This window comes from Serinus canaria, chromosome 1A (assembly GCF_022539315.1).
Source record: "Serinus canaria isolate serCan28SL12 chromosome 1A, serCan2020, whole genome shotgun sequence".
Classification (NCBI taxonomy): Eukaryota; Metazoa; Chordata; class Aves; order Passeriformes; family Fringillidae; genus Serinus; species Serinus canaria.
Window position 1 is genome coordinate 1632446 of NC_066314.1, and position 25248 is coordinate 1657693.

General features: G+C 48.4%; 1 protein-coding gene across 1 annotated transcript in view; it reads right to left on the reverse strand.

The window, feature by feature from the left end:
• The window catches only part of EXOC4 (exocyst complex component 4), a 358837-nt gene that overhangs the window by 82816 nt on the left and 250773 nt on the right, over positions 1-25248 (reverse strand). Inside the window, exon 11 of the mRNA XM_030238605.2 lies at positions 7462-7681. Coding sequence (XP_030094465.1) covers positions 7462-7681 — 220 coding nt within the window. The remainder of the gene's footprint in view (positions 1-7461; positions 7682-25248) is intronic.

Here is a 25248-nt window from a genome sequence, read left to right on the forward strand (position 1 = left end):
GGCAAAATGAGGATTTATGAGAGCAGTGCTGCTGCTGGGGGAGCCTGGCAGGGCTCTCAGGGTAATTAAAATAATCAATCAAGGCCTGGGATGGAGGCTGGGGGCAGATACCCAGTGGGGTTGACTCCCAGCTTCTGAGGAAAAACTAAAAGCAAGAGGGGGGAAAAAATGAAAATAAAGTAACTGACAAGGAATGGAAAGGCAAGGAATTTATGGGTCTGGGGAGTGCTCGATGAGCTGGCACTGAAAATAAACTGCACATGCCAGGGTGAGGTTCCGGTTCCTTCATGGACTCCCAGGATGGTTTGGGTTGGAAGAGACTTTAGAGCCCATCCCATCCCACCCCCTGCCATGGCAGCTCCAAGCCCCATCCAACCCGGTCTTGGGACACTGCCAGGGATCCAGGGGCAGCCCCAGCTTCAGTGGGCACCCTGTGCCAGGGCCTGCCCACCCTCCCAGGGGAGAACGTGGCAGAGTCCTGCTGAGGTCAACAAAACACCTTGGTGGCCCCAGAGAGGACCAGCATCAACATTTTGCACCCAAATCTCACTGGAAATGCTCCAGGCCAGGTTGGATGGGGCTTGGAGCAAGGAGAGTGGAAGGTGGCCCTAAGGCCTTTAAAGGTCCCTTTCAACCCAAAATATCCCCCAGTTTAATCCCTTTAAAATTCCCTTCCAACCCTTTCAAATTCCCTTCCGACCCAAAATATCCCCCAATTTAACATCCCCCAATTTAATCCCTTTAAAGCTCCATTCCAGCCCTTTGAAGGTCCCTTCCAACCCTTTAAAATTCTGTTAAAATTCCCTTCCAACCCTTTAAAATTCCCTTCCAACCCTTTAATTGTCCCTTCCAACCCTTTAAAGGTCCCTTCCAACCCAAAACATCCCCCTAAATTGGGGGATGTTTTGGGTTGGAATAATAATTTAATTTAATAATAATAATAATATATAATTATAATATATAATAATAATAATGATAATAATTTAATTTAATTTAATTAATTTAATTAATAATTTAATTTATAGTAATTTAATTTATAATAATTTAATTTATAATAATTTAATTAAAAGGGATAATTTAATCCTTTAAAGGGATTAAATTATCCCTTTAAAGGTCCCTTCCAACCCAAACTATCCCCCAATTTAATCCCTTTAAAGGTCCCTTCCAACCCAAACTATCCCCCAATTTAATCCCTTTAAAGGTCCCTTCCAACCCAAACTATCCCCCAATTTAATCCCTTTAAAGGTCCCTTCCAACCCAAAACTATCCCCCAATTTAATCCCTTTAAAAGTCCCTTCCAACCCAAAATATCCATAATTTAGTGATTCAGCACTGAGCAAAGGAGGGTTGTCCAGTTCCTGACCAGCTCCACGGCACACCCAGTGGTGTCAGGGATGTCAGGGATGCAGAGACCCCGAACACGGGGCTGCTCCCCTCAGGTCAGACACCACTCACACCTGTGGGAGGCTTTGTGAAGCCTGGCTCTGCTTCTGCAGATCTAAAGAGGACAAAAATAATTCTAAAATAATTCTGAAATAATCCTGCCTGCCCTTGAAAATGTTCCCCCCAGAAGTGCCCTGCCCTGGGAGGCACTGAAGGTGCCAGTGAAAGTTGAGTTTTTAAAAGGAATGGAGCCCCTGACACTCTGCCTACAGCAATTGGTTTTGTGCAGCTCAGAAGTCCTCGGTGGAGAAGTGCAGCTGACTTGCACAGGAGCCTTCTGAAAGCTCCCACAAAAGGCAGGAACTGCTCTGAATGTTCCCCCCACCAGAGGAGAAATCATCTGAAGAAATGTTGGAAGCGACAGGGAGAGTCAGCCTCCCACCAAGAGATGATTTTGTCTCTCATTCGAAGCTGGAAAAGGAGATTTAGCACAAATTCTGGGTTTTACCCTCTTGACATGAAACACACAAACAAGAGCTGAAAACAGCAGTTGTAACACCATAAAAAAAAATTGAAATATGAGGCTCAGAACCATTAAAATTGCTTTAAAATGATCCTTGAATGGGAAAAACCCCCATGGATCAGCCATGCCTGCTCCTTAATGGATGCAGCTGGCAGGGAGCCAGCCGGGAAAGACAATTAATTTGTTTACACTAATAAATAACAACATCCAGCCTCCATCAAAGCCTGGAGCCATCAGCATCACTGAGCACTGAAAGCTGCTGGCTGGCACCATCCTTCTCCTTAATAACCACTCATCTGATGGGAGGAGAACATTCCAGAAGCTCCCAGGGATGTCTCCTTGGGAAGGCACAAGGGAGTGGGTGCTGTGGTAATTAGCTGCAGCAACTCGTTATCCTCCAAAACAGCTGCACCCCCGGACTTTTTAAGGAGTATTTTTTAAATTTTTTGGGGGATTTTTTAATTTTTTGGGGATTTTTCAGCTGCTGGAGTTTGGCCAAAAAAATGTATCAGAAGCATCATCCACACCATGCTGAGATAAGAAGCAACAGAGGCTTTGAAGGAAAGGAAAAATCCCACCCTGCTGCTCCAGAGTGAAGCAATTTGGATTTTTTTGGGAGATGGAGCAACAGGTTTTGAAGAGCAGTGACCACCTGGGTGGGAAGATTTATCCCCTCGTTGAGAACCCTACAAGAACAGGCTGCAAGAAGCTGTCCAGGCACTTGTAGCCTGATTTAGGATCGATTTAAACAATTACGGCCTGAAATTTAAGGCTGAATAATTTTGAGACAAATGAGTTTCACTGCAAAGGAAAAGGATTTCAAGTGTGTTACACTCCAGGTGGGAAGAATGGAAAACAAGCAGTGAAATGGAATATTTAGAGAGGACAATTGGTTTTTTTTTAAGGATAATCTTTCCAGGAGTGGGTGATCCATCCGTGAGGACACAATGCTTGAAAAGCTTTTATCTCTCATCTAATTCAGCTCCAACATGTGCTGATAGTGATCCCAAAGCAGCTTTGTGGGTGGGGGCTGATAAATTCCCCAGGGCTGCTCCAATCCCAGCCAGAGAGATTTCAGAGAGATCTCTGGGACACCAAAGGGTGGGGTGGTTTGTAAGAGCTGAAATGAGCGATGTGGGACCCAGGCTGCTCTCCAAAATGCAGTTTGTTGTACCCAAAATGCAGTTTGTTGTACCCAAAATGCATTTATTGTATATAAAATGCATTTATTGTATACAAACTGCAGTTTATTGTATACAAAATGCAGTTTGTTGTATATAAAATGCAGTTTATTGTATACAAATGCATTTATTGTATACAAAATGCACTTTATTACATACAAAATGCAGTTTGTTTTATATAAAATGCAGTTTATTCTATCCAAAATGCAGTTTGTTGTACCCAAAATGCAGTTTGTTGTACCCAAAATGCAGTTTATTGTATCCAAAATGTATTTATTGTATATAAAATGCATTTATTGTATCTAAACTGCAGTTTATTGTATCCAAAGTGCAGTTTATTGTACCCAAAATGCATTTATTGTACCCAAGATGTCCCAGCAGCCCAGGGCCGTGGGTGACAGAGCTGTGCCCACAGCTCTCAGCTCCAGCTGCAGGCAGCCCTGGAGACCCTTTGGGTTTGGTTACATTGAATTTTATACTTTTCTTTGCTGAGCACCTTCATGCAGCAGAACCAATCCATCCCTTAACTGCTCCCTACAGCCAATCATAACTCCAGTAATTCCCACATCCATGGCCCTGCTCTCCAGTCTCTCACAGTCAGGACATCCCAGTTTCAGCCAGAAGTTGATTTTCAGTTTTTTCTTGCAGTGGAAAATCCTGAGCCCTTTTTTCTCCTTGCCCCATTTGTGCCTTGTTTGCCTGTGCTCTCTTCCTGCTGGGTACAAACACCTTCTGCTTTGGGCTGGGTTTATCTTTGCTCTGAGCCATAAAACCCTTTCTCACTCACACACCCTTTGCTCCTTGGGCAGCCAGTCAGGCTGGCTCAGCAATTCTTTTCTTCTCTATCCAAACTTGCTTCCATCTGGTGTTGTGGTGTGGGTTCAGTTTCCATTTGTATTGCTTTCCCTGTTGGTGTTGTTCTCCCCATCTTATAATGTTCTCCCCATTTTCCATCCCTAAGCCTATGTTGATGGTTCAGCCCTGGTTTTCCCCTTTCCCTGAGTTGTTTCTCCCCTGTTCTGGGAAGGCTGCCATGCCCTTGTCTCCACCTCCATTCCCTTAGCAACCACCCCCCTTGTTACATTTTCCCCTCCTCCAGAGCCCTATCCATCTCCTGAAACCCCCCCCGTCCTTCCAGAAACTTCTCCCTTCCTCGGAGGGTGATTGGGCCACTGCTCCGAGCCCCTCCCTGACTTTTACATCATTAGTTCTTGTCCATATCAGTTATATTCAATTCCCCTCCTCAGTTTCCCCATTGGTTCTTGTACTGATGTTCCACCCCCTTTATATACTGCTGTTACTCTTTGTTCCCTGCCTTTTCCCACCTGGATCCCCTGGAAACAATGAGACAATAAATCTCTGGACTGCACCAGGCGAGTTAAGACCCTCTTTTCTCTCAAGCTTCTCCGCTTTTGCCGCTCCTCTCGATATCGCTGCCCTGCCGAAGGTGCTGCCCAGACGTCCCTGACAGATCCGGGTAGTGCCCCCAGCTGCTGCTGTGCTCCCAGCTAGCCCCGGCCGCCTTCCCCCCCTGCTCTCAGGGGAGTGAAGTGCACTCGACGCAGCAGCGCGGCAATCTCTATTCCTACATCAGACTCCACATTCCAAAATCTTTCTGCCAAGCACAGATAGCTGTGAGACCTTCTTGCCAAACTTTCATCCTTCCCAACAGTGGTTAAACCAGGAACGCAGGAACAGGGAAATACAGGGGAAGAGCTTCCTTCCCCACATTTCCATCATCTCCACGAGGTGATGGGGGCAAAGACTCCAGGCTCCAGCACTGTCATGCAGAAATAGCCCTTTTTTTTAGCCCCTTTAATGGAAAATCAATAGGATTATTTTAGGGAGCTGTTTGGATGAGCTGGTTCAAAGAGGCAGCAATTTTTCTTCTCTGTTCAGAGAATTACCCTTCTCTGATGTCGGGAACAGGGAGACCTCCTGACCACAGGCAGTTTGACCAAGAATAATTCCAGTTCAAAATAATTTCCATCCATCAAGAGAAACAAAGTGTAGGAACTGGATGAGAAAATTCCAAGCCACTCTGAGTCTTCTACCCCAAACGAGCTTTAAGGAAATATATTGATATTATAGAACACATTTTCATGAGAAATGAAGCCATGAGCCACAGAAAAAATACTGTATCCATACTTTATCCAGCTGGCAAAGATTGGGATTGAAACAATCCAGGGGTTCTGTGCAGCCCCCAAACATCATTTCAGCTCCTGCAAAGAGAATTTTGGCCCCTTTCTAAAGAAGCTGTTCCCCCCTCCAGGGACTTCTGGAAATGCTGTTCTGGAATTTGATTTTGTTTTGGCTCTGAAAGGACCAACCCAGCCCTGCTGCACCCAGACAGGCACAGTTGGTGACCATCAGAAATTCTGGAAAAGGTAACAATAACACAGTTATTCCTATTGTTGCATAGCATTATGAGATCCCTGTGGATAATAATAATAATAATAATAATAATAATAATAATAATAATAATAATAATAATAATAATAATAATAATAATAATAATAATAATAATAATTTACAACTGTACACTGGGATAGAAAATGGCCACCTAAACCCTGGGATAAAGGTGCTGCTTCCTAAGGACTCTGCAAGTATTATCCATCCCTGAGGAGAGGATTTCCCAGGAAAGAGGGAATAACTTCAAAGGAGTAAAAGAGCTTGACATGACCAAGAGCCAGAGTAATCACAGAGTTACAGAATCACAGAATTGGGACAGACCTTCAATGTCACAGAGTCCAGGCCAGCCCCAAGGGCTCAGCCAGAGCCTGGCACCCAGTGCCACATCCAGGCTGGTCAAACACCCCCAGGGATGGGCACTGCACCCCCTCCCCGGGCAGCCATGGCAGAACTTTCTCCCCCTTGCTGGAAAAGCTTTTTCCTGCTCTCCAGCCTGGATTTGCCCTGGCCCAGCTCGGGGCTGTGAGCTCTGGCTGTGTCAGTGCTGCTGGAGACAGAGCCCAGCCCAGCTGGGCACAGGCACCTTTCAGGAGTGCAGGGAGGGCTGGGGGCAGCCCTGAGTCTCCTTTGCTGCAGGCTGAGCACCCCCAGCTCCCCCAGGGGCTCCTCTCAGGGTTTGTGCTCCCAGCCCCTCTCCAGCCTCGCTGCCCCTCTGGCCCTGCCCAGTGTGCCAAGGGCCTGCCCGAGCTGGGGGGCAGAGCTGGGCACAGCACTGAGGTGTGCCCTCCCCAGTGCCCCCAGAGCTGGCACAGCACTGAGGTGTGCCCTCCCCAGTGCCCAGAGCTGGGCACAGCACTGAGGTGTGCCCTCCCCAGTGCCAGGGCAGGGCACAGCACTGAGGTGTGCCCTCCCCAGTGCCAGAGCTGGGCACAGCACTGAGGTGTGCCCTCCCCAGTGCCCAGAGCTGGGCACAGCACTGAGGTGTGCCCTCCCCAGTGCCCCCAGAGCTGGCACAGCACTGAGGTGTGCCCTCCCCAGTGCCAGAGCTGGCACAGCACTGAGGTGTGCCCTCCCCAGTGCCCCCAGAGCTGGGCACAGCACTGAGGTGTGCCCTCCCCAGTGCCCAGAGCTGGGCACAGCACTGAGGCACAGCCCCACAGCCTGGCCATTCCTTGCAGTCCCAGGCAAAACAGGAAATTCAGAATTTTGGGGTGCAATTCCACACTGTTCTGTTCCCCGTGGAGTTGGGGTGACAACTTGCTGCTTTTATCACTGGAGTTTAAAAAAGGTTTCAAAGGAGACTTCTCCAAATGCTCCATCTCCAACCCAAATTCCTCACAGCTTTTTCTGATGGAGGGAGCTGTGGGGCTCCACATCAATCACCAACGTGCTTGGGAGGACTGGATCCCATCCCTGCTCCTCCTGGAATGGGTATTTGCCCTGCTGGCACAGCTCTGTGACTGGCAGGTGTCCCCAGAAATTCTCAGGGAGACACACATGAAAATATTCCTTCTCCTTAAATCCCACCCATCCCACCCCATTCATGGCAGGGACACCTCCCACCATCCCAGGCTGCTCCATCCCAGTGTCCAGCCTGGCCTGGGACACTGCAGGGATGCAGGGGCAGCCCCAGCTGCTCTGGCAGTTCCAGCCCAGGCAGGAATTCCTCATTGCCCAGATCCCATCCATGCCTGCCCTCTGGCACTGGGAGCCATTCCCTGGCTCCTGTCCCTCCATCCCTTGTCCCCAGTCCCTCTGCAGCTCTCCTGGAGCCCCTGCAGGCCCTGGAATGTGCTGGAAGCTCTCCCTGGAGCCTTCTCCTCTCCATGTGAGCACCCCCAGCTCTCCCAGCCTGGCTCCAGCCCTGGAGCAGCTCCATGCCCCTGCTCCAGCAGCTCCACATTTTTCCCTACTGGATACACCACCAGGACATGGACAGCAGGGATGTCCCTCAGCTCCCACCTGCAGCAGAGGCCTCTGCACTCCCAGCACCTTCATGGTGTCAGCGCTGGCCAGGATCTTCAGGGGGTCCGAGGCCTTGGTGACGCCCTCGATCTCCTTGTTGATCTCGGCCAGGACCTGGCTGAGGAAGATGTTCTTGATGTACATGGTGAGGAACTCCCTCAGAGGGCACTGCTTGGCTGGGCCCAGCTCCATGGCCAGCTCGATCTCCTGGATGAACCTGGGGCACACAAAGGGGAAGGAGCAATTAAATTAAATCAATTGTAATTAAAGCATGAGGATGCTTTAGATTATTGGGGTTGCCTTTGCCACCCCAACATTTCAGACACGAGCAGTGTGGGAATGACCATGGACTGTCCCACCTTGAGGAATGAAGAGGAGAAAAGTTCCACAAGGCAGCTTTAGGAAAAAGAAAAAGATAAAATACAAACAATTGGTGAAACAAACACTAAACTGCTGGAGAAGCATAGATAAAATGAGAGAAAATCCACATCCCAGGCACAATTCCTGTTTGTTCATTCAAGAAAATTTGGCTTTTCCATTTGGGACACACTGGGAAGATGTCCCTATTAAAAAAATCTGGCTTTTCTATTTGGGATATGCTGAGAAGATGTCCTCATTAAAAAATTTGGCTTTTCCATATAGGACATTGTGAGGAGATATCCCTATTAAAAAAATCTGGCTTTTCCATTTGGGATAAGCTGGGAAGATGTCCTTATAAAAATATTTGGCTTTTCCATTTGGAACATGCTGGGAAGATGTCCCTATTAAAAAAATCTGGCTTTTCCATTTGGGATATGTTGGGAAGATATCCTTATAGAAAAATTTGGCTTTTCCATTTGGGATACACTGGGAAGATGTCCTTATAGAAAAATTTGGCTTTTCCATGTGGGATATGCTGGGAAGATATCCTTATAAAAATATTTGGCTTTTCCATATAAGACATTGTGGGGAGATATCCTTGTAGATAAATTTGGCTTTTCCATTTGGGACACACTGGGAAGATGTCCTTATAAAAATATTTGGCTTTTCTATTTGGGATAAGCTGGGAAGATGTCCTTATAAAAATATTTGGCTTTTCCATGTAGGATATGCTGGGAAGATGTCCTTATAAAAAAATTTGGCTTTTCCATTTGGGATGTGCTGGGAAGATGTCCTTATAAAAATGAAATCACCATTAAAAAAGCCAAGACACCACAAATCCCTTCAAAAAGCCAAGCTTCCTCCTGGGTGTGGCCACTTGATTCCCACAGGTGGGTTCCCCCACCTCTAAACTGAACAACAGAATATTCCAGCTCAAAATCCAGGAAAAACCATGGAAAAAAAGCAATTTCTGTGCATGATGGCATTATCCTCCTGCGTGATGGGTGCCTGTGTTATGGTGTATTTTTACCACCCTTTATTGTTCCATCCCAGGATCCCATTCCTGAGCACGCAGAGCAGCAGGATGACTCTGGGAATATTTTAGCACCAAATGTTTGCCATCTCCTGCAAACTCTCTTTATTCCTGTGCTGCCATCTGGTTTACCACGGAGGAGTTTATTCCAGAAATTACCTTGTCATGTCTTTAACTACATCTGAGGCAGTGGAATTGGTATTCCTTGCAAAACAATTAGGGACTGAGTGTCAGGAGCCATAATGGATTGAGATTTGCTGTCCCAAGGTGTGCTGAGGAAGGTTTAGGCTGGATATTAGGAATATTTTAGGCACTGAGAAGTGGTCAGGAAGCAGAGCAGGGAAGTGTGGAGTTGTCGCCCTGATTTTTTAAGATTTTCTGAGCCTTCTGATGTTGACATTCTTGTAGAGAATTTTCTCACACCCTTTCTGTAAATAACTCATTGTTTTGCATTCTTTTATGGAGGAGGAGAAATTTGTTGGGCTGTTGGTTTGTCCAGTGCCATTGGAGAGGTGGCACTGCCACCCTCCAATCCACTGTCACTTTTGGAAATCTACAAATGTCGGAGTCAGAAAATAAACTTCCCTTTTTTGTTCTTCACCTTGAGAGCAGCAGTGTGCACCTGTGCTCTTCCGTGTTCCATAGCGGCAAGGAGTCACCAGCCCTGACAAAGAACACTTGGGACATGGTTTGGTGCTGAACAATGGCTGGGTTTGATGATCTTAGAGGTCTTTTCCAGCCTCAAGGATTCCATGATTTTATTCCTCACCACTGACCTTATTCCCAAGCCCTTCAATGAGATCTGCTTAACCATCCATCGTTTTCTACCTCCACGTTCCTCACTCCAGAGGAGCTGCTTCCCTTCCCAGCACTGACTGAGGAGCCAATTCCCATGGATGATTTCTTTCCAATCTGAGCTCTGTTCTCCCTAAATCCTCTCCCTGTTGGCTCCATGGGTCTGCAGTGACACCTTTGGACATGCAGCTCCCCTGGGGGGATCCCTTTGGAGCTCAGATGGAAGATTGGCTCTCCAAAGGGAGAGAGAGATGCTGCAGGGAGGGAATCACAGAGGCAGGCAGCTTCATTCCCTGGATGGCACAGGCTGAGAATGGGAATCACCTTCATTCCTTGGATGGCACAGGCTGAGAATGGGAATCACCTTCATTCCCTGGATGGCACAGGGTGAGAATGGGAATCACCTTCATTCCTGGATTGCACAGGGTGAGAATGGGAATCAGCTTCATTCCCTGGATGGCACAGGGTGAGAATGGGAATCACCTTCATTCCCTGGATGGCACAAGGCTGAGAATGGGAATCACCTTCATTCCCTGGATGGCACAGGGTGAGAATGGGAATCACCTTCATTCCCTGGATGGCACAGGGTGAGAATGGGAATCACCTTCATTCCCTGGATGGCACCGGGTGAGAATGGGAATCACCTTCATTCCCTGGATGGCACAGGGTGAGAATGGGAATCACCTTCATTCCCTGGATGGCACAGGGTGAGAATGGGAATCACCTTCATTCCCTGGATTGCACAGGCTGAGAATGGGAATCACCTTCATTCCCTGGATGGCACAGGGTGAGAATGGGAATCACCTTCATTCCCTGGATGGCACAGGGTGAGAATGGGAATCACCTTCATTCCCTGGATGGCACAGGGTGAGAATGGGAATCACCTTCATTCCCTGGATGGCACCGGGTGAGAATGGGAATCACCTTCATTCCATGGATGGCACAGGCTGAGAATGGGAATCACCTTCATTCCATGGATGGCACAGGCTGAGAATGGGAATCACCTTCATTCCCTGGATGGCACAGGGTGAGAATGGGAATCACCTTCATTCCTTGGATGGCACAGGGTGAGAATGGGAATCACCTTCATTCCCTGGATGGCACAGGGGGAGAATGGGAATCACCTTCATTCCCTGGATGGCACAGGGTGAGAATGGGAATCACCTTCATTCCATGGATGGCACAGGGGGAGAATGGGAATCACCTTCATTCCCTGGATGGCACAGGCTGAGAATGGGAATCACCTTCATTCCCTGGATGGCACAGGTGGAATGGGAATCACCTTCATTCCCTGGATGGCACAGGGGGAGAATGGGAATCACCTTCATTCCCTGGATGGCACAGGGTGAGAATGGGAATCACCTTCATTCCCTGGATGGCACAGGGTGAGAATGGGAATCACCTTCATTCCCTGGATGGCACAGGGTGAGAATGGGAATCACCTTCATTCCCTGGATGGCACAGGGTGAGAATGGGAATCACCTTCATTCCCTGGATGGCACAGGCTGAGAATGGGAATCAGCTTCATTCCCTGGATGGCACAGGCTGAAAATGGGAATCACCTTCATTCCTGGATTGCACAGGGTGAGAATGGGAATCAGCTTCATTCCCTGGATGGCACAGGGTGAGAATGGGAATCACCTTCATTCCCTGGATGGCACAGGGTGAGAATGGGAATCACCTTCATTCCCTGGATGGCACAAGGTGAGAATGGGAATCACCTTCATTCCCTGGATGGCACAGGGTGAGAATGGGAATCAGCTTCATTCCCTGGATTGCACAGGGTGAGAATGGGAATCACCTTCATTCCCTGGATGGCACAGGGTGAGAATGGGAATCACCTTCATTCCTTGGATTGCACAGGCTGAGAATGGGAATCACCTTCATTCCCTGGATGGCACAGGGTGAGAATGGGAATCAGCTTCATTCCCTGGATTGCACAGGGTGAGAATGGGAATCACCTTCATTCCCTGGATGGCACAGGGTGAGAATGGGAATCACCTTCATTCCCTGGATGGCACAGGGTGAGAATGGGAATCACCTTCATTCCCTGGATGGCACAGGGTGAGAATGGGAATCACCTTCATTCCATGGATGGCACAGGGTGAGAATGGGAATCACCTTCATTCCCTGGATGGCACAGGGTGAGAATGGGAATCAGCTTTGTGAAACAGGGAACAGTGGAGTTTTCCAGGAGGAGAGCAGAGACCCCTCGGAGCTGATCCCAGAAATATCACAGCTGATGTCACCAGCTCTGAGTGGCACCACTCATGTCCTCAAGGGGACATTGCCAGGGTCATGGGACTGTGTTGAACTCATTTACTGTGTCCTTTCATGGCTGTCAGTAAATCTCTCACTCTTCCTTTATAAGTTTATTTACAGAGCACAAAACTCCCCCAAAATGTGAATTTTACTATTAAACCCCATTCAGGCAGGAAGGAGAAGCTCATAAGCTCACACTGATCCAATTTTACTTCAAACTGTGAAGCAAAAATTCTTGGTGGCAGCATTTTCCAGTGCTGCCCTTTAGTGTGTGGGGCAGGAGGCACTGGGGAGCACCATCGGGGTGCTGTGGGATGAGGAGATGCCCCTCCTGTTGTAGGTCAGCACATCTGAGCTCCGGGGGTTTGCACCTGGCCATTCTCCTTCTAAAAGGGTTTTTTTTTTAACTTGGTTTAGCCATTTTTGAGCATTTTCTGGATTTTAAAAGTCAGGGATCGATGGGCATCCAGCAAAGTATCAGGAACAACTTCTAAACACTTCTAAAATCCAGAAAATGCTGAAAAATAAGTTAAAAAAACCCTTTTAGAAGGAGAATGGCCAGGTGCAAACCCCCAGAGCTCAGATGTGCTGACCTGCAACAGGAGGGGCATCTCCTCATCCTACAGCACCCCGATGGTGCTCCCCAGTGCCCCACACACTAAAGGGCAGCACTGGAAAATGCTGGCATCAAGAATTTTTGCTTCCCAGTGCCTGGCATTAATCACCAATCCAGATCCTTCCTAGAGATCCGTGCCTTCATCCCCAGAAAACTTCTCCTTGATGTGTCCTGTGAAGTTTTAACGTTTTGGAACAGACAAGACGAGAGTTCACCTAATGCTGGTCAGGATCAAACCCTATCCCTGTTTTCCTTGATAGGAGCCATAAAATAATCAGGGATTAGGAGGGAGCTGCCAGGCAGCCCTGACTGAGGGGGGATTTGTGACTGCTCAGCATCACTTGTGATAAAGAACAAATGATCAGGAGCTCAGGGAGCAGATTTCAACTCGACAGCAGCAGGAAGTTATTAAAAATGAAGCCGTGCAGGGCACGGAGAACTGGAGGATAAGGATGGGAGACCTTCAGCTGGGATGCTCAAGGATAGCTTGGTGAAATGATTGTGGGAATGGAAACCAGGGAAGTCCTCATTTCATCCCAAAGATCTCAGCTGAGGGAAATGGGAGCAGAGAAAAGGTAAAGAAAAAGGAACTATGGATGTCAGAGTGTGGCTTCCAGCAGGGAACGGCCCAGGAGTTCCTGGATGTGATAATCCAGTGGGACAAGTTACTTTTCACTGCCTCAGGGGACAGCTGGGATATCCCATTTTCTGGGCTCAGAGATGACCTCTCCAAATTTCCAGCAGGCAGAGTGAGTCCCACACCATTGTATTTGCTGGGATGCCCCGTGGCAGGAAGGAATGATCAATCTGACTCTGTGTTCTCAGCAGGCTAATTCATTATTTTATGTTATATATTATATTAAAGAATGCTAAACTAAACTGTACTAAAGAATAGAGAAAGGATACAGACAGAAGGGTAAAATATAATAATGAAAACTCCTGACTCTCTCCAGAGTCCCAACACAGCTTGGTCATGAATTAAAACAATTCCCCTGAAACCAATGGAACAATCACCTGTGGATAAACAATCTCCAACCACATTCCAAAGCAGCAAAACACAGGAGAAGCAAATGAGATAAGAATTGTTTTCCTTTTTCTCTGAGACTTCTCAGCTTCCCAGGAGAAAACCCTTGGCAAAGGGATTTTTCCAGAGAATGTGAAAGCCACACCACACTGCTCTGCACCCCAGGCAGCCACTCTGGAGCTTCAGCCTTCAAAATCCCACCGGGCATAGGACCAGGGGGCTCAGGCATGAGGCACAAAGTTCCAGGTGCAGGTGAGATTTCCACCAGGAATCCTTCTGGGACATTGAATGGCAACACCCTCTGTGTCCTGGACTGGGAGGGTTACTCAGAATTCCATTAAGAAGAGATTAAAAATGGAAAACATGAGGTTTTTTTCTGTATTTCAGAGAAGTGAGAGTTACCCCTGGATCCCTGGAAGTGTGCAGTGCCAGGGTGGATGGGGCTTGGAGCACCCTGGGATAGTGGGAGGTGCTGAGGTTGGACCTGGATGATCTTTAAGGTCCTTTCCGACCCAAACCATTCCAGGATTCCATGAATTAGGGATGCAAAGCCCAACTGTCACCTGAATAAATGTGACACCAGGAGAGATTCTTCTGCCACCAAGTCCCACAGGGCTCTCTGCTTCCCAGCTTCCCTCTTCCTGCCCTGTCATCCCGTCACATCCCTCCTGTTTGTGGGAATTTCACCACCAGTTTGTGGGAATTAGAGAAGGTAGGAAGATTTTTAGAAAGCTGGGAAAGTAGGTTTTAAAACAGAAAGAACAGAAAATTTAGGGCTAGCTGCAGCTAAATTAAAAAAAAAAGCTATAATTAAAAAAACCCTCTTATTTTCCATGATTCCCAATCCCACTTGGTTATCCTGTGTTTCTCTGCCAGGAGCCCAGCAGATTTGGGAACCCAAAAATCACCAGAGGGGAGAGAGCTGTCAGCTCAGGAACCAGCCCTGGAATTTCGGCTGCTCTCGCTGAGCTCTGGTTGGAATTGTGTCCCTTAGGAATTTCGGCTGGAATTGTGTCCCTTGGGAATTCTGGCTGGAATTGTGTTTATTGGGAATTCTGGTTGGAATTGTGTCCACTGGGAGTTTCAGCTGGAATTGTGCCATTGGGAATTTTAGCTGGAATTGTGTCCATTGGGAATTCTGGCTGGAATTGTGTCCATTGGGAATTTCAGCTGGAATTGTGTCCATTGGGATTTTGGCTGGAATTGTTCATTGGAATTTTGGCGGCACTATGTCCATTGGGAATTCTGGCTGGAATTGTGTCCATTAGGAATTTCATCTGGAATTGTGTTCATTGGGAATTTTGGCAGGCACTGTGTCTATTAGGAGTTTCAGCTGGATCTGTGTCCATTGGGAATTTTGGCTGGAATTGTGTCCATTGGGAATTTCGGCTGGAATTGTGTCCATTGGGAATTTTAGCTGGAATTGTGTCCGTTGGGAATTCTGGCTGGAATTGTGTCCATTGGGAATTTCAGCTGGAATTGTGTCCATTGGGATTTTGGCTGGAATTGTATCCATTAGGAATTTTGTCTGGAATTGTGTCCATTGGGATTTTGGCTGGAATTGTATCCATTAGGAATTTTGTCTGGAATTGTGTCCATTGGGAATTCTGGCTGGAATTGTGTCCATTAGGAATTTCATCTGGAATTGTGTTCATTGGGAATTTTGGCAGGCACTGTGTCTATTGGGAGTTTCAGCTGGATCTGTGTCCATTGGGAATTTTGGCTGGAATTGTGTCCATTGGGAATTTCGGCTGGAAATGTGTCCATTGGGAATTCTGGCTGGAATTGTGTCCATTGGGAATTTCAGCTGGAATTGTGTCCATTGGGAATTCTGGCTGGAATTGTGTCCATTGGGAATTTCAGCTGGAATTGTGTCCATTGGGAATTCTGGCTGCCATGGAGCAGAAGTGTGAGCACTTCACTTCTTTCCAGGGCTCCAAATGAGCCAAATTTGGGGTTATTTTCCACGCCCTTTATCCAACAGTTCCTCTTGCTGAGAAATGTGGAGATGGAAATTCCCAAAGGAATTCCCACCAGAATTCAGCCGGAATTTCTCCTCCTCCTCACAAAACACCCAAATATCTCAGATACATTTCTCCAAAAGCCCAGCCCCGGTTGGCAACAAAGGATCAGCCGAAGCCAAGGAAGTGAAAATGAGTGCTGGAAGTGCTGGGTGCCACCAAGGAGCCGGCAGACATTCATTCCCTATTTCTGTGCTATTTATTTATTTATTTATTTATTCATTTCAATTTCAAGTGCTATTTATTTATTTCAATTTCAAATGCTGCTGGCTGCCTTTTCCCAACAGAATCCAGAACAAGAAAGTATTTAACAGCATGGAAAAAAATACATCCTAGGAGCCCTCTCCAGAAACGTTCTGTCACTCATCCGAGCCATCCGTGGGACTTTGATGTGTCAAAAAAAAAAAAAAAAAAAAGGGAATTTGACCCACAGCTATCCCAGAATTCAGTTATTTATCCCAGAATGGTTTGGGTTGGAAGAGACCTCAAGGGTTTTATTCCACCCCATCCATGGCAGGGACACCTCCCAGTGTCCCAGGCTGCTCCAGTCCCAGTGTCCAGCCTGGCCTGGGACACTGCAGGGATGCAGGGGCAGCCCCAGCTGCTCTGGGAATCCCTTCCCAAAATCCCACCCCACTCTCCCTTTCCAGGGAATTCCCTCCATTCCCAGCTCTCCCAGCCTGGGGTTGGATCCATCCCCACCCCAACTCCTCTCTAAGAATGAGTTTTGGGATCCGGGCCTTCACTGGGAATCTCAGGACTCCAGGAAGGGTCTCCCTTCCCTTTTCCATCCCCAACTTCCATAAAAATCCTTCCATAAAAATCCTCCTTGATCCCCAAATCCCAGAATGGTTTGGGTGGGAAGGGACCTTCAATCCCATCCCATTCCAATCCCACCATCCCAGGCTGCTCCATCCCAGTGTCCAGCCTGGCCTGGGACACTGCAGGGATGCAGGGGCAGCCCCAGCTGCTCTGGCAGTTCCAGCCCAGGCAGGAATTCCTCATTGCCCAGATCCCATCCATGCCTGCCCTCTGGCACTGGGAGCCATTCCCTGGCTCCTGTCCCTGCAGGCCTTGTCCCCAGTCCCTCTGCAGCTCTCCTGGAGCCCCTGCAGGCCCTGGAATGTGCTGGAAGCTCTCCCTGGATCTCCTCTCCAGGTGAGCACCCCCAGCTCTCCCAGGCTGATTGCAGAACCATCAATTCTGTCCCAACTTCAAAATACAAAAATGCTTTGTCTGAATAAAAATTCAAATTGAGGGGTGTCACCAAATTTTGGATCATGGTCTCTTGTAGATATTCCTGGGAATTGCCTGAAATCCTAAAAAAAGGCTTTTAGGGATGTCCCTGCTCTGAAGGACACTTTTAGGAGATGTCACAGTGAGGATGGAGTTCCTCAACAGAGCAGCCAAGGGGAAAAAAAAAAAATAGAAATATGCACCTTATCCTGAATTCAGAACCTGCATTTTTGAAACGATGCACAATTTTCAACTTGTTTTATCCTCCTATAAAAGCATTTGAGGTGATTTGTGGCTGCAATTAAGCATTCCCCTTAGACAGAAAAGCACTTTCAGGGAAATGAAGCAGCTTTTGGTAAATGACAGTCATTTGGATTAAAAAAGAAAAAAAACAGAAAAGCGCCTCATTTCAGGAAATTTAATTCATTCTAACTCACAACTTAATTGGCTGTGAGCACTGTCTTACCTAAGCTGGAAGTGTGGGATAAAAAGCATAAAACCTAAAAAAGCTGCGTGGATTGATTTAGAAACCTACAACTCCTGCCTTCCCAAGGCTTTCTTCTGCCTCCTGCTTCTCAGATGTCTTCTGAAGGATCATTAAAAGAAACAGAAGGCACTGGGAGTGCAGAGCAGCAACGCCTTAATGATGATGGTAATGATATCTGAAATCCCCTCCTCGAACTAATGAATGACAGGAAAAAATATCAAATATTCCAGAACCTTATGAAGACAATTTTTTTCTGACGTTCAGCCCAAATTTACATTTCATTTGGGTGTGATCCTGAACTGTTCTCTGCCTTAGTCAGGAAAAATCCCAGTACCTGGGATGAACCTTTTGGGGAGCTGCCACAGAGCAAGGAAATATTAAAGGAACATCAGAAACCCCTCGAGCTGAATGCCAGTTGCTGACAGAATGGAAAATTCCAAAATGGTTTTCCAGAATCAAGGAAATTAGGGATGAAATACCCAGGATTGTGAGCTCTGGAAATTCTGAGGGCACATTAAACCAAGAGAGGAGCCTGGAAGATCCCACATTGTCCATGACACACTCAGGGAGCCACCTCAGCTCAGCAGTGGGAATTCTGGGAGAGGGTCCATGGAATCATGGAAAGAGCTGGGTTGGAAAGGACCTGGAAGATTCTCATCCCACCCCATCCATGGCAGGGACACCTCCCAGTGTCCCAGGCTGCTCCATCCCAGTGTCCAGCCTGGCCTGGGACACTGCAGGGATGCAGGGGCAGCCCCAGCTGCTCTGGCAGTTCCAGCCCAGGCAGGAATTCCTCATTGCCCAGATCCCATCCATGCCTGCCCTCTGGCACTGGGAGCCATTCCCTGGCTCCTGTCCCTGCAGGCCTTGTCCCCAGTCCCTCTGCAGCTCTCCTGGAGCCCCTGCAGGCCCTGGAATGTGCTGGAAGCTCTCCCTGGACCCTTCCCTTCCCCAGGGGAACGTTCCCAGCTCTCCCAGGCTGACATTGGATCCATCTCCTCCCCAAGACATTCATGGACCCAGGGGCTTCACTTGGAATCTCAGGAAACCATGAAGGGTCTCCCTTCCCTTCTCCTCTCTTTTCTCTCCCCATTTTCCATCCAAATCCCTGGGGATGGATTCTGAGTGTCCCAAATCCCAGATCCCAGAGCAGTTTGGGTGGGAAGGGACCTCAAAGCTCATCCCAGGGACACCACAAGTGCTGAACACAATAAATGCAATTAAATTCAAATAATCCACGGCAGCACATGGATCATTGCCACTGAAGACCAATCCATCAGATCCTAAAGTAACAAAAATCACACTTTTGTTTATGTTTTTGCCAAAAAACTTTACTGCAGGGAATTATTTTGGTCCATGATCAGCCACCCCAGGACTGATGTTTCACACTTTGCTGATCGTGGCCATACAAGGTAAAAGAGCTGATTCTGTACAAAGTCACCCCAAACAGAGGGACAAAGATTTAAGATCCTGTCTAGGTGACCCCAAAATGTGATTAAAATTAAAATTATCACCAAAAGAAGCGTACACAGCTCTGGGAGACTCAATGAAGGTTTTGCTACTTTAAGTGTGTTTTAAATAATAACAAAACCAGACCAAAAAAACCACCAAATACCAGACAAAAAGCATCAATTTTCTGCTGTTTTCAAATATTAAATAGCCTGGAAAACATCCAGGAAGGTGACAACCAGAGGAATGACTGCTGCTAACAGCAAACATGACATTTGGGGTGTTTTTCTCTAAATTATTAATTAATAATTAATTACAAGTACCTGGCAGCAGCAGCCAGAGTTGTTCCCACAACCCCAAGCTGAGTTTAATGGGTTATTTTGGATAAATCACCAAATTCAGTCCTTCCCCTGCACAAACACAAACTCCCAAACCATAAAAAGGCTCAGCCACTCCAGATAATTCTTTTGGTTACTGTAAAAAGGTTCTGTGTCCCCACAGAGCCGAGAGCTTTAGTGCTGGAAGATGAAAGAGCCCAGGACTTCTCTTTTCTAACAGCAGCTAAAAAAATACAAGATTTAAAGAATCGATTTCTGTGTTGTGGTTGCTCAGCCGTGAGATTGAGGTAAGAAATGCCTCCTTCCCCTGCGGGTGTGACAGAAAAATCAGTGTTCTGTTGTCTCTGAGGTTCTGCAAATACCCACCAAAAAAAAAAAAAAATTAAATTAAAATTTACCTCTCAACTGCTGCTAAAAATATTGTTTCTTTAATGCTCAGCTGCCACCTGAAGGACACAAATTTCTGATGTAACGGGGCTCTCTCAAGGTGCAGTTTCTTCTGGTGTCTCCAGAGGGGAATGTTGGCTTGTGTTTGGGGCCAGGAGAGGTGGAGGCAGAATTAATCAGATCTGGAGGTGTTCACCAATGCCCTGCAGCTCAGATTCCTCCCTCCTCCTTCCCAAATATCCCAAGACCCACCCAGTGGAAGTTCCTGGCGTGGTTGGAGGGATGCTCAGACCTCCTGCTCTCCATCCTCTCATCTCTTGTGAGGGCAGGAGGGAAATTCAGGAACCAGCAGCAATCCCATGGTTTGCCAATCCTCAGGTGGGGCTTTCCCAAACTGGGGGAAATCTCAACGGGGAGCAGCCAGGAGTTTGGGGACCCTCTTGCTTCTCTGTACCAAATTTCTCCTCTCCCATCCTTGAATCCCTACATTTCCAGCCCAAAACCAGAGTGAGGTGGAGCCAAGCTGCCTGCAAGTGACAGGATTGCTCTGAGATGGAGATGATAACCCAAAATGACTGCTGGACTAAATCACCCTCCCTCCATCCACTTGCAATTTAATCCAATCCTGCAGGAGATAAATGCCCCAAGTGCTCCATCCATCCCTCTCTCTGAAGGTCTGGGATGTTTTTGTGAGCCCAGGGCATGAAGCCAAACCTGGGGCATTCCACCATTTCTCCTTTTTTAAAGTGATATAAAAGCAAAGTCAAGGCTTTCTTCCCCACAACCATTTCTCCACTACTTTGCCCCGTGCAGGGTAGAAATTTCCCCCAGCCCTGCTTTAAAACCATTTTAAACAATCCTGACCATTCCAGAGGAATTCCTGCCCATCCCACACAAACACTGTCAGGCAGCACTAAATGTGTGTAAAACACCGGGGTATCACAGCAATAATTACTGTACACCCTGTAATGTCACCCTGTTAACCAAGTGAAACATGAAGTTCTCTCACTTCAGCTTTCCCTATTATTAAATCCCATTTCCTTTGATGTCCCATTCCATTCTGTTTGTTGACCTCCACTGGAATGTAATGAAACCCCCCACAACTTCACATTTCCTCCCGAGCACAACAGCTCTGTAAAAATTAACTTGTTATTCCCATTATTTTATTTTTTTCCCCTCAATCGGATCTGGCAGCTCATCCTTTGTGCTCCAGCCCCCCCCAGCTCTCAATCTGGCCCCTTTTAAAAAGCAACATATGCTGAGGATAAATCTTTCCAATGGCTCTGGGAACAGAGGAGCTGCAGTGGCAGCTTTACAAACGGGGCAAACTGGGGGCTATTCCATTGTTTTATTCTGATTGGGAATGGGAATGCAGGCGTGGCTTTGGAAGAACAACTGGGACCAGCCAGAGGTTTCAAAGGCCCTGGGTTTGGTGAGGCAGATTCTGTGAGCCTGCAAGAGCCAGGGTCAGCCCAGACAGCAAAGAGCCCCATCACTGTCTGCCTGTGACTCCAATTAGTCCTGTCTGCCTCGTGCTGACATCCCCATAAATCAGTGGACAGATGGCACAATCCCTCATTACCATCCCAGCTGGGGAGTGGGGACTGACAGTTAAATCCTAAAAACACACCAGGGTGAAGAAAAATCCAAATTAAGGTCATAACTCCAGAGGCCACCTGGAGGCAGGGCTGGAGCGCCTTGGTGGAGCTCCAGGAGGACTTGGGACAGGCTGAGGTGTCCTGTTAGGGACAGCACAGCCTGAGGCACCACCGGGGCAGTGTGAGGAGAGATTCTGAGTGTGCTCCCACGGCAGCTGGGTTTTCTATCATCCAACATGCAGAAAAGGCCCAGTTGAACATTCCATAACCTGTGTCCATGGAAGGATTTGGAGAAACAGAGGTGCATGGACAAGCCTGTGGAATTCCCAGACTGTTTCATTTAACAGCTGGAAGTAAGACACCATTCCCTCAGAAATCTCTGGCAGAGCAGGAATTCCCTCTATCCCAGCCAACATCAAGTTCATTCTTTCATCAGGTAACCCTCTTTTTCACATTTCAGTTGTGTACCCAAAACTCTTGGTGTGGCCCTGAAACACATGGGATGGAGTAGAAGAACAAAGATCCCAAATAATTTCCAAACCTTACTGCCTGACTCGAGAATCTGGACAGGACAATCCCAGAATCATTCAGGTTGGAAAAGTCCTCCAAGATCATCAAGTACAACCATTCCCAGCCCTGCCAAGGCCACCACTGACCCTGTCCCCAAGTGCCACCTCCACAGGGCTTTAAATCCCTCCAGGGATGGGGACTCCAGCCCTGCCAGGGCAGCTGTGCCAGGGCTGGACAGCCCCTTTGGGGAAGGAATTGTCCCAAAATCCCCCCAGCCCCTCTCCTGGCCCAGCCTGAGGCCGTTCCCTCTGCTCCTGTCCCTGTTCCCTGGAGCACAGCCCGATCCCCCCGGCTGTCCCCTCCTGGCAGGGACTTGTGCAGAGCCACAAGGTCCCCCTGGAGCCTCCTTTGCTCCAGGCTCAGCCCCTGCCCAGCTCCCTCAGCCCCTCCTGGTTCTCCATTCCCTTCCCAGCTCCCTCAGCCCCTCCTGGTTCTCCAGACCCTTCCCAGCTCCCTCAGCCCCTCCTGGTTCTCCAGCCCCTTCCCAGCTCCCTCAGCCCCTCCTGGTTCTCCAGACCCTTCCCAGCTCTCTCCCCACTCTCCAGCCCCTCCAGGTCTCTGCTGTCCAGAGCTGTCCCCAAGATTCCAGGGTGTCCCTCAGGGGACAGTCCCAGCCCTGAGGCTGTGCCCACATTGGGGCTGGCACAGCCCAGGTGCCATCGGTCTCTTGCCCACCTGGGCACAAGAGTTTGCTTTTAGCCACCCTCAATCCCATGGAAATGATGACAGAAGAGCAGGGACAACCCAAATCCCTCCAGGACACCCAGGTAAGGAATCCCACACCCCAAGGGATCAATGGGAACACGAGGACTTTCCTTTCTCACCAACCCTGAGCACACAACACCACAGAGCAGAAAAAGCAGGTTCTCCAGAGCATCTGAGGCTGGATGGAATTCCCTGGACCCCCCCGGCCGTGCCCAAGGCCAGGCTGGATGGGGCTTGGAGCAGCCTGGGACACTGGGAGGTGTCCCTGCCATGGCTGGGGTGGGATGGGATGAATTTCAAGGTCCCTTCCCACCCAAACCAGTCTGTGGTGTTCAGCTCCAGGTGTTTGCACAGCAACACAAAGATCCTGTTTCCAAAGAGCTGCCAGGGTAACAATTCTGCACTTTTGAGGTGGAGATCACAAATCCAGCCAGGTGACTTCAACCTACTCACAGCTCCGAGGTAATCACCTCCATTAGTTAATTGGCTGAAAGGCTGAGCTCAGAGGGGACACCCCAATATTGCCATTCAGGAAGGCAAGAACCAGTGATCAAAGACCCAGCTGTGCCCCAGGCTCTCCTCATTCATAAATTCACATGAATTCTCCTCATTCATAAATTCACACCTTGGCCACAGAGTTTGCAGCTCTGGCTCAAAATGCTGAAAAACACGACGGGAGGTTCCCCACAGGAAGGAATTTATGGCAAGGAAACCCCACCAGGATTTGATTGCTCCTCTGGAGGGTTGAGAGGAGGCTCAGGGGGCTCCTTTTCCAAGGAGGAAAACAGAATCAGCTTCCAGAGGAGACAGAGATGAGAAACTGGGATCTGGCACTGCCTTGGATCATCCACCTCATTTGGCAGGCAGGGTCTGGGCCAGGCTAACGAGGAGCAGGGATTTGCAACAGCCCTGTGCTGCTGGAGGCAGCAAATCTGGACAAATTGGATGCTGTGCCTCCATTCAGGATCCCATTCCTCTTCTCCAAAGAGGGAAGGCATTTGCTCCAATGGCCTCAACACCAGCAGTTACATTGTTCCAAATCAAACTAATTTCATTAATTCCCATTTGTGGCTGACTTTTCATTTTTTTCCCCACCTCCTGATCCTCAAACCTGGAAGGAGGAATTCCTGGCAGCTGCTGTCTCCTGCCCAGACACTTGGCTCCTGCCCACGGAGTGATCCTTACAAATCACACTTCATGCACTACCCAATAAAGCTGCTGACAACAAGAGCACAGACACATCCAGGGCTGCTACTGCCAGTGGGAAAAGGATTTCCTGCCCCTGGGAAATGTCCCTGGATGTTCACGTGTGTGTCAGGTTGATTATCCCATAATCACAGTGCATGGCTGACATGTGGCACACGAGGAGCAGATTTGGTTCTTCCAACAGGGAATTGTGGAAAATGAGATGGAAGGACAGAGCGAGGCACACTCTGGCTCTTAATTACAGATTATCAGATCACAGGGTGGTGTTTTGGTCTGACAAGAAATTATCTTTACACACAGATCCAGAGCAGGGTATTGACCAGGAATATTCCTCTCCCATCCAGCTGGAAGAGGCTGCTCAGGTATTTGTGAGGTTGCAGAGAATTCCCAGCCCATAATGAGAGGCACAAAGTGGTGACCCTGCCATTGTCCTCGTCCTCTCCCTGCCACAAATCAGTGCTTGGAAAGGGACAGGTCCCATCCTTTTCCACATTAAGGTCACGTGGACAGCACTTCCCTGCATCTGGGAACTTTTCATGGATGGGAAGGGATCTGGAAAATCATCCAGTTCCACCCCATCCATAGGCAGGGACACTTTCCACCATCCCAAGGTGCTCCAAGTCCTGTCCAACCATTCCCTGGACACTGCAGGGATGCAGGGGCAGCCCCAGCTGCTCTGGCAGTTCCAGCCCAGGCAGGAATTCCTCATTGCCCAGATCCCATCCATGCCTGCCCTCTGGCACTGGGAGCCATTCCCTGGCTCCTGTCCCTCCATCCCTTGTCCCCAGTCCCTCTCAGCTCTCCTGGAGCCCCTCCAGGCCCGGACTCTGAGCTCTCCCATCTTTACCCACTGGAAGAGGAACCCTCCAGTGAAACGTGTCCATAATCACATCAAGGATGGGGAATCTCCCATTCCTGACAGGATTGACACTAATTAGGAAAGGAACAGATGGGCTGATTTAGCAGGATTTCATCCACACCCTGCCCTGCCAGGCAGCGCCACTCCTGCTGCGATGGGATGGGATGATGGGATGGGATCTGTGGGATGGGATCTGTGGGATGGGACAATGGGATGGGATCTGTGGGATGGGATAATGGGATGGGATGGGATCTGTGGGATGGGATGGGATGGGATTGGGGGTCACACTCAGAACTTCAGGATTTTCCAAAGGGACACTCCAGAGGCACAGCGCCAGGAAGTCGTTAGCCTAATTAACTCTCTCCTGTCAATCAAAGTCAGTTCCTAATCCAGTTACAATCCCACAAGCACGGGGTCAGTCTGAGCTCGTGGTTTTCCAGTGCTTTTCCAATAAATGTGGCAAACCCCCACATTTATTGGGTTCTGAGGATTTCACAGCACCCAGGGTGGGAATTCCTGCAGTCTGAATTCACAAATCTCCCTGCAAATAAAGCCCCATGCCTGTGTTTATATTCCTTCAGGGCACGACAGAGCCCTGAGCTGGGAAGCTGGAAGAGGTGGGAATAAATCCTGGGAACCACCAAGACATCCAGCAGCAATCTGAGAAAATACGAGTGGCTTTTTCTGATATAAACTCTGCCTTTGTGGCCACCTGCCTGTAAATTGTGCTCAGCTTCCTCCCACTCTCTCCTTACAACTCCCAATTCTTTTCAATTACCAAAAAGAGGGGGGAAAAAATATGTGTACAATGTAGCAATGCAGCTTCCTAGATATGATG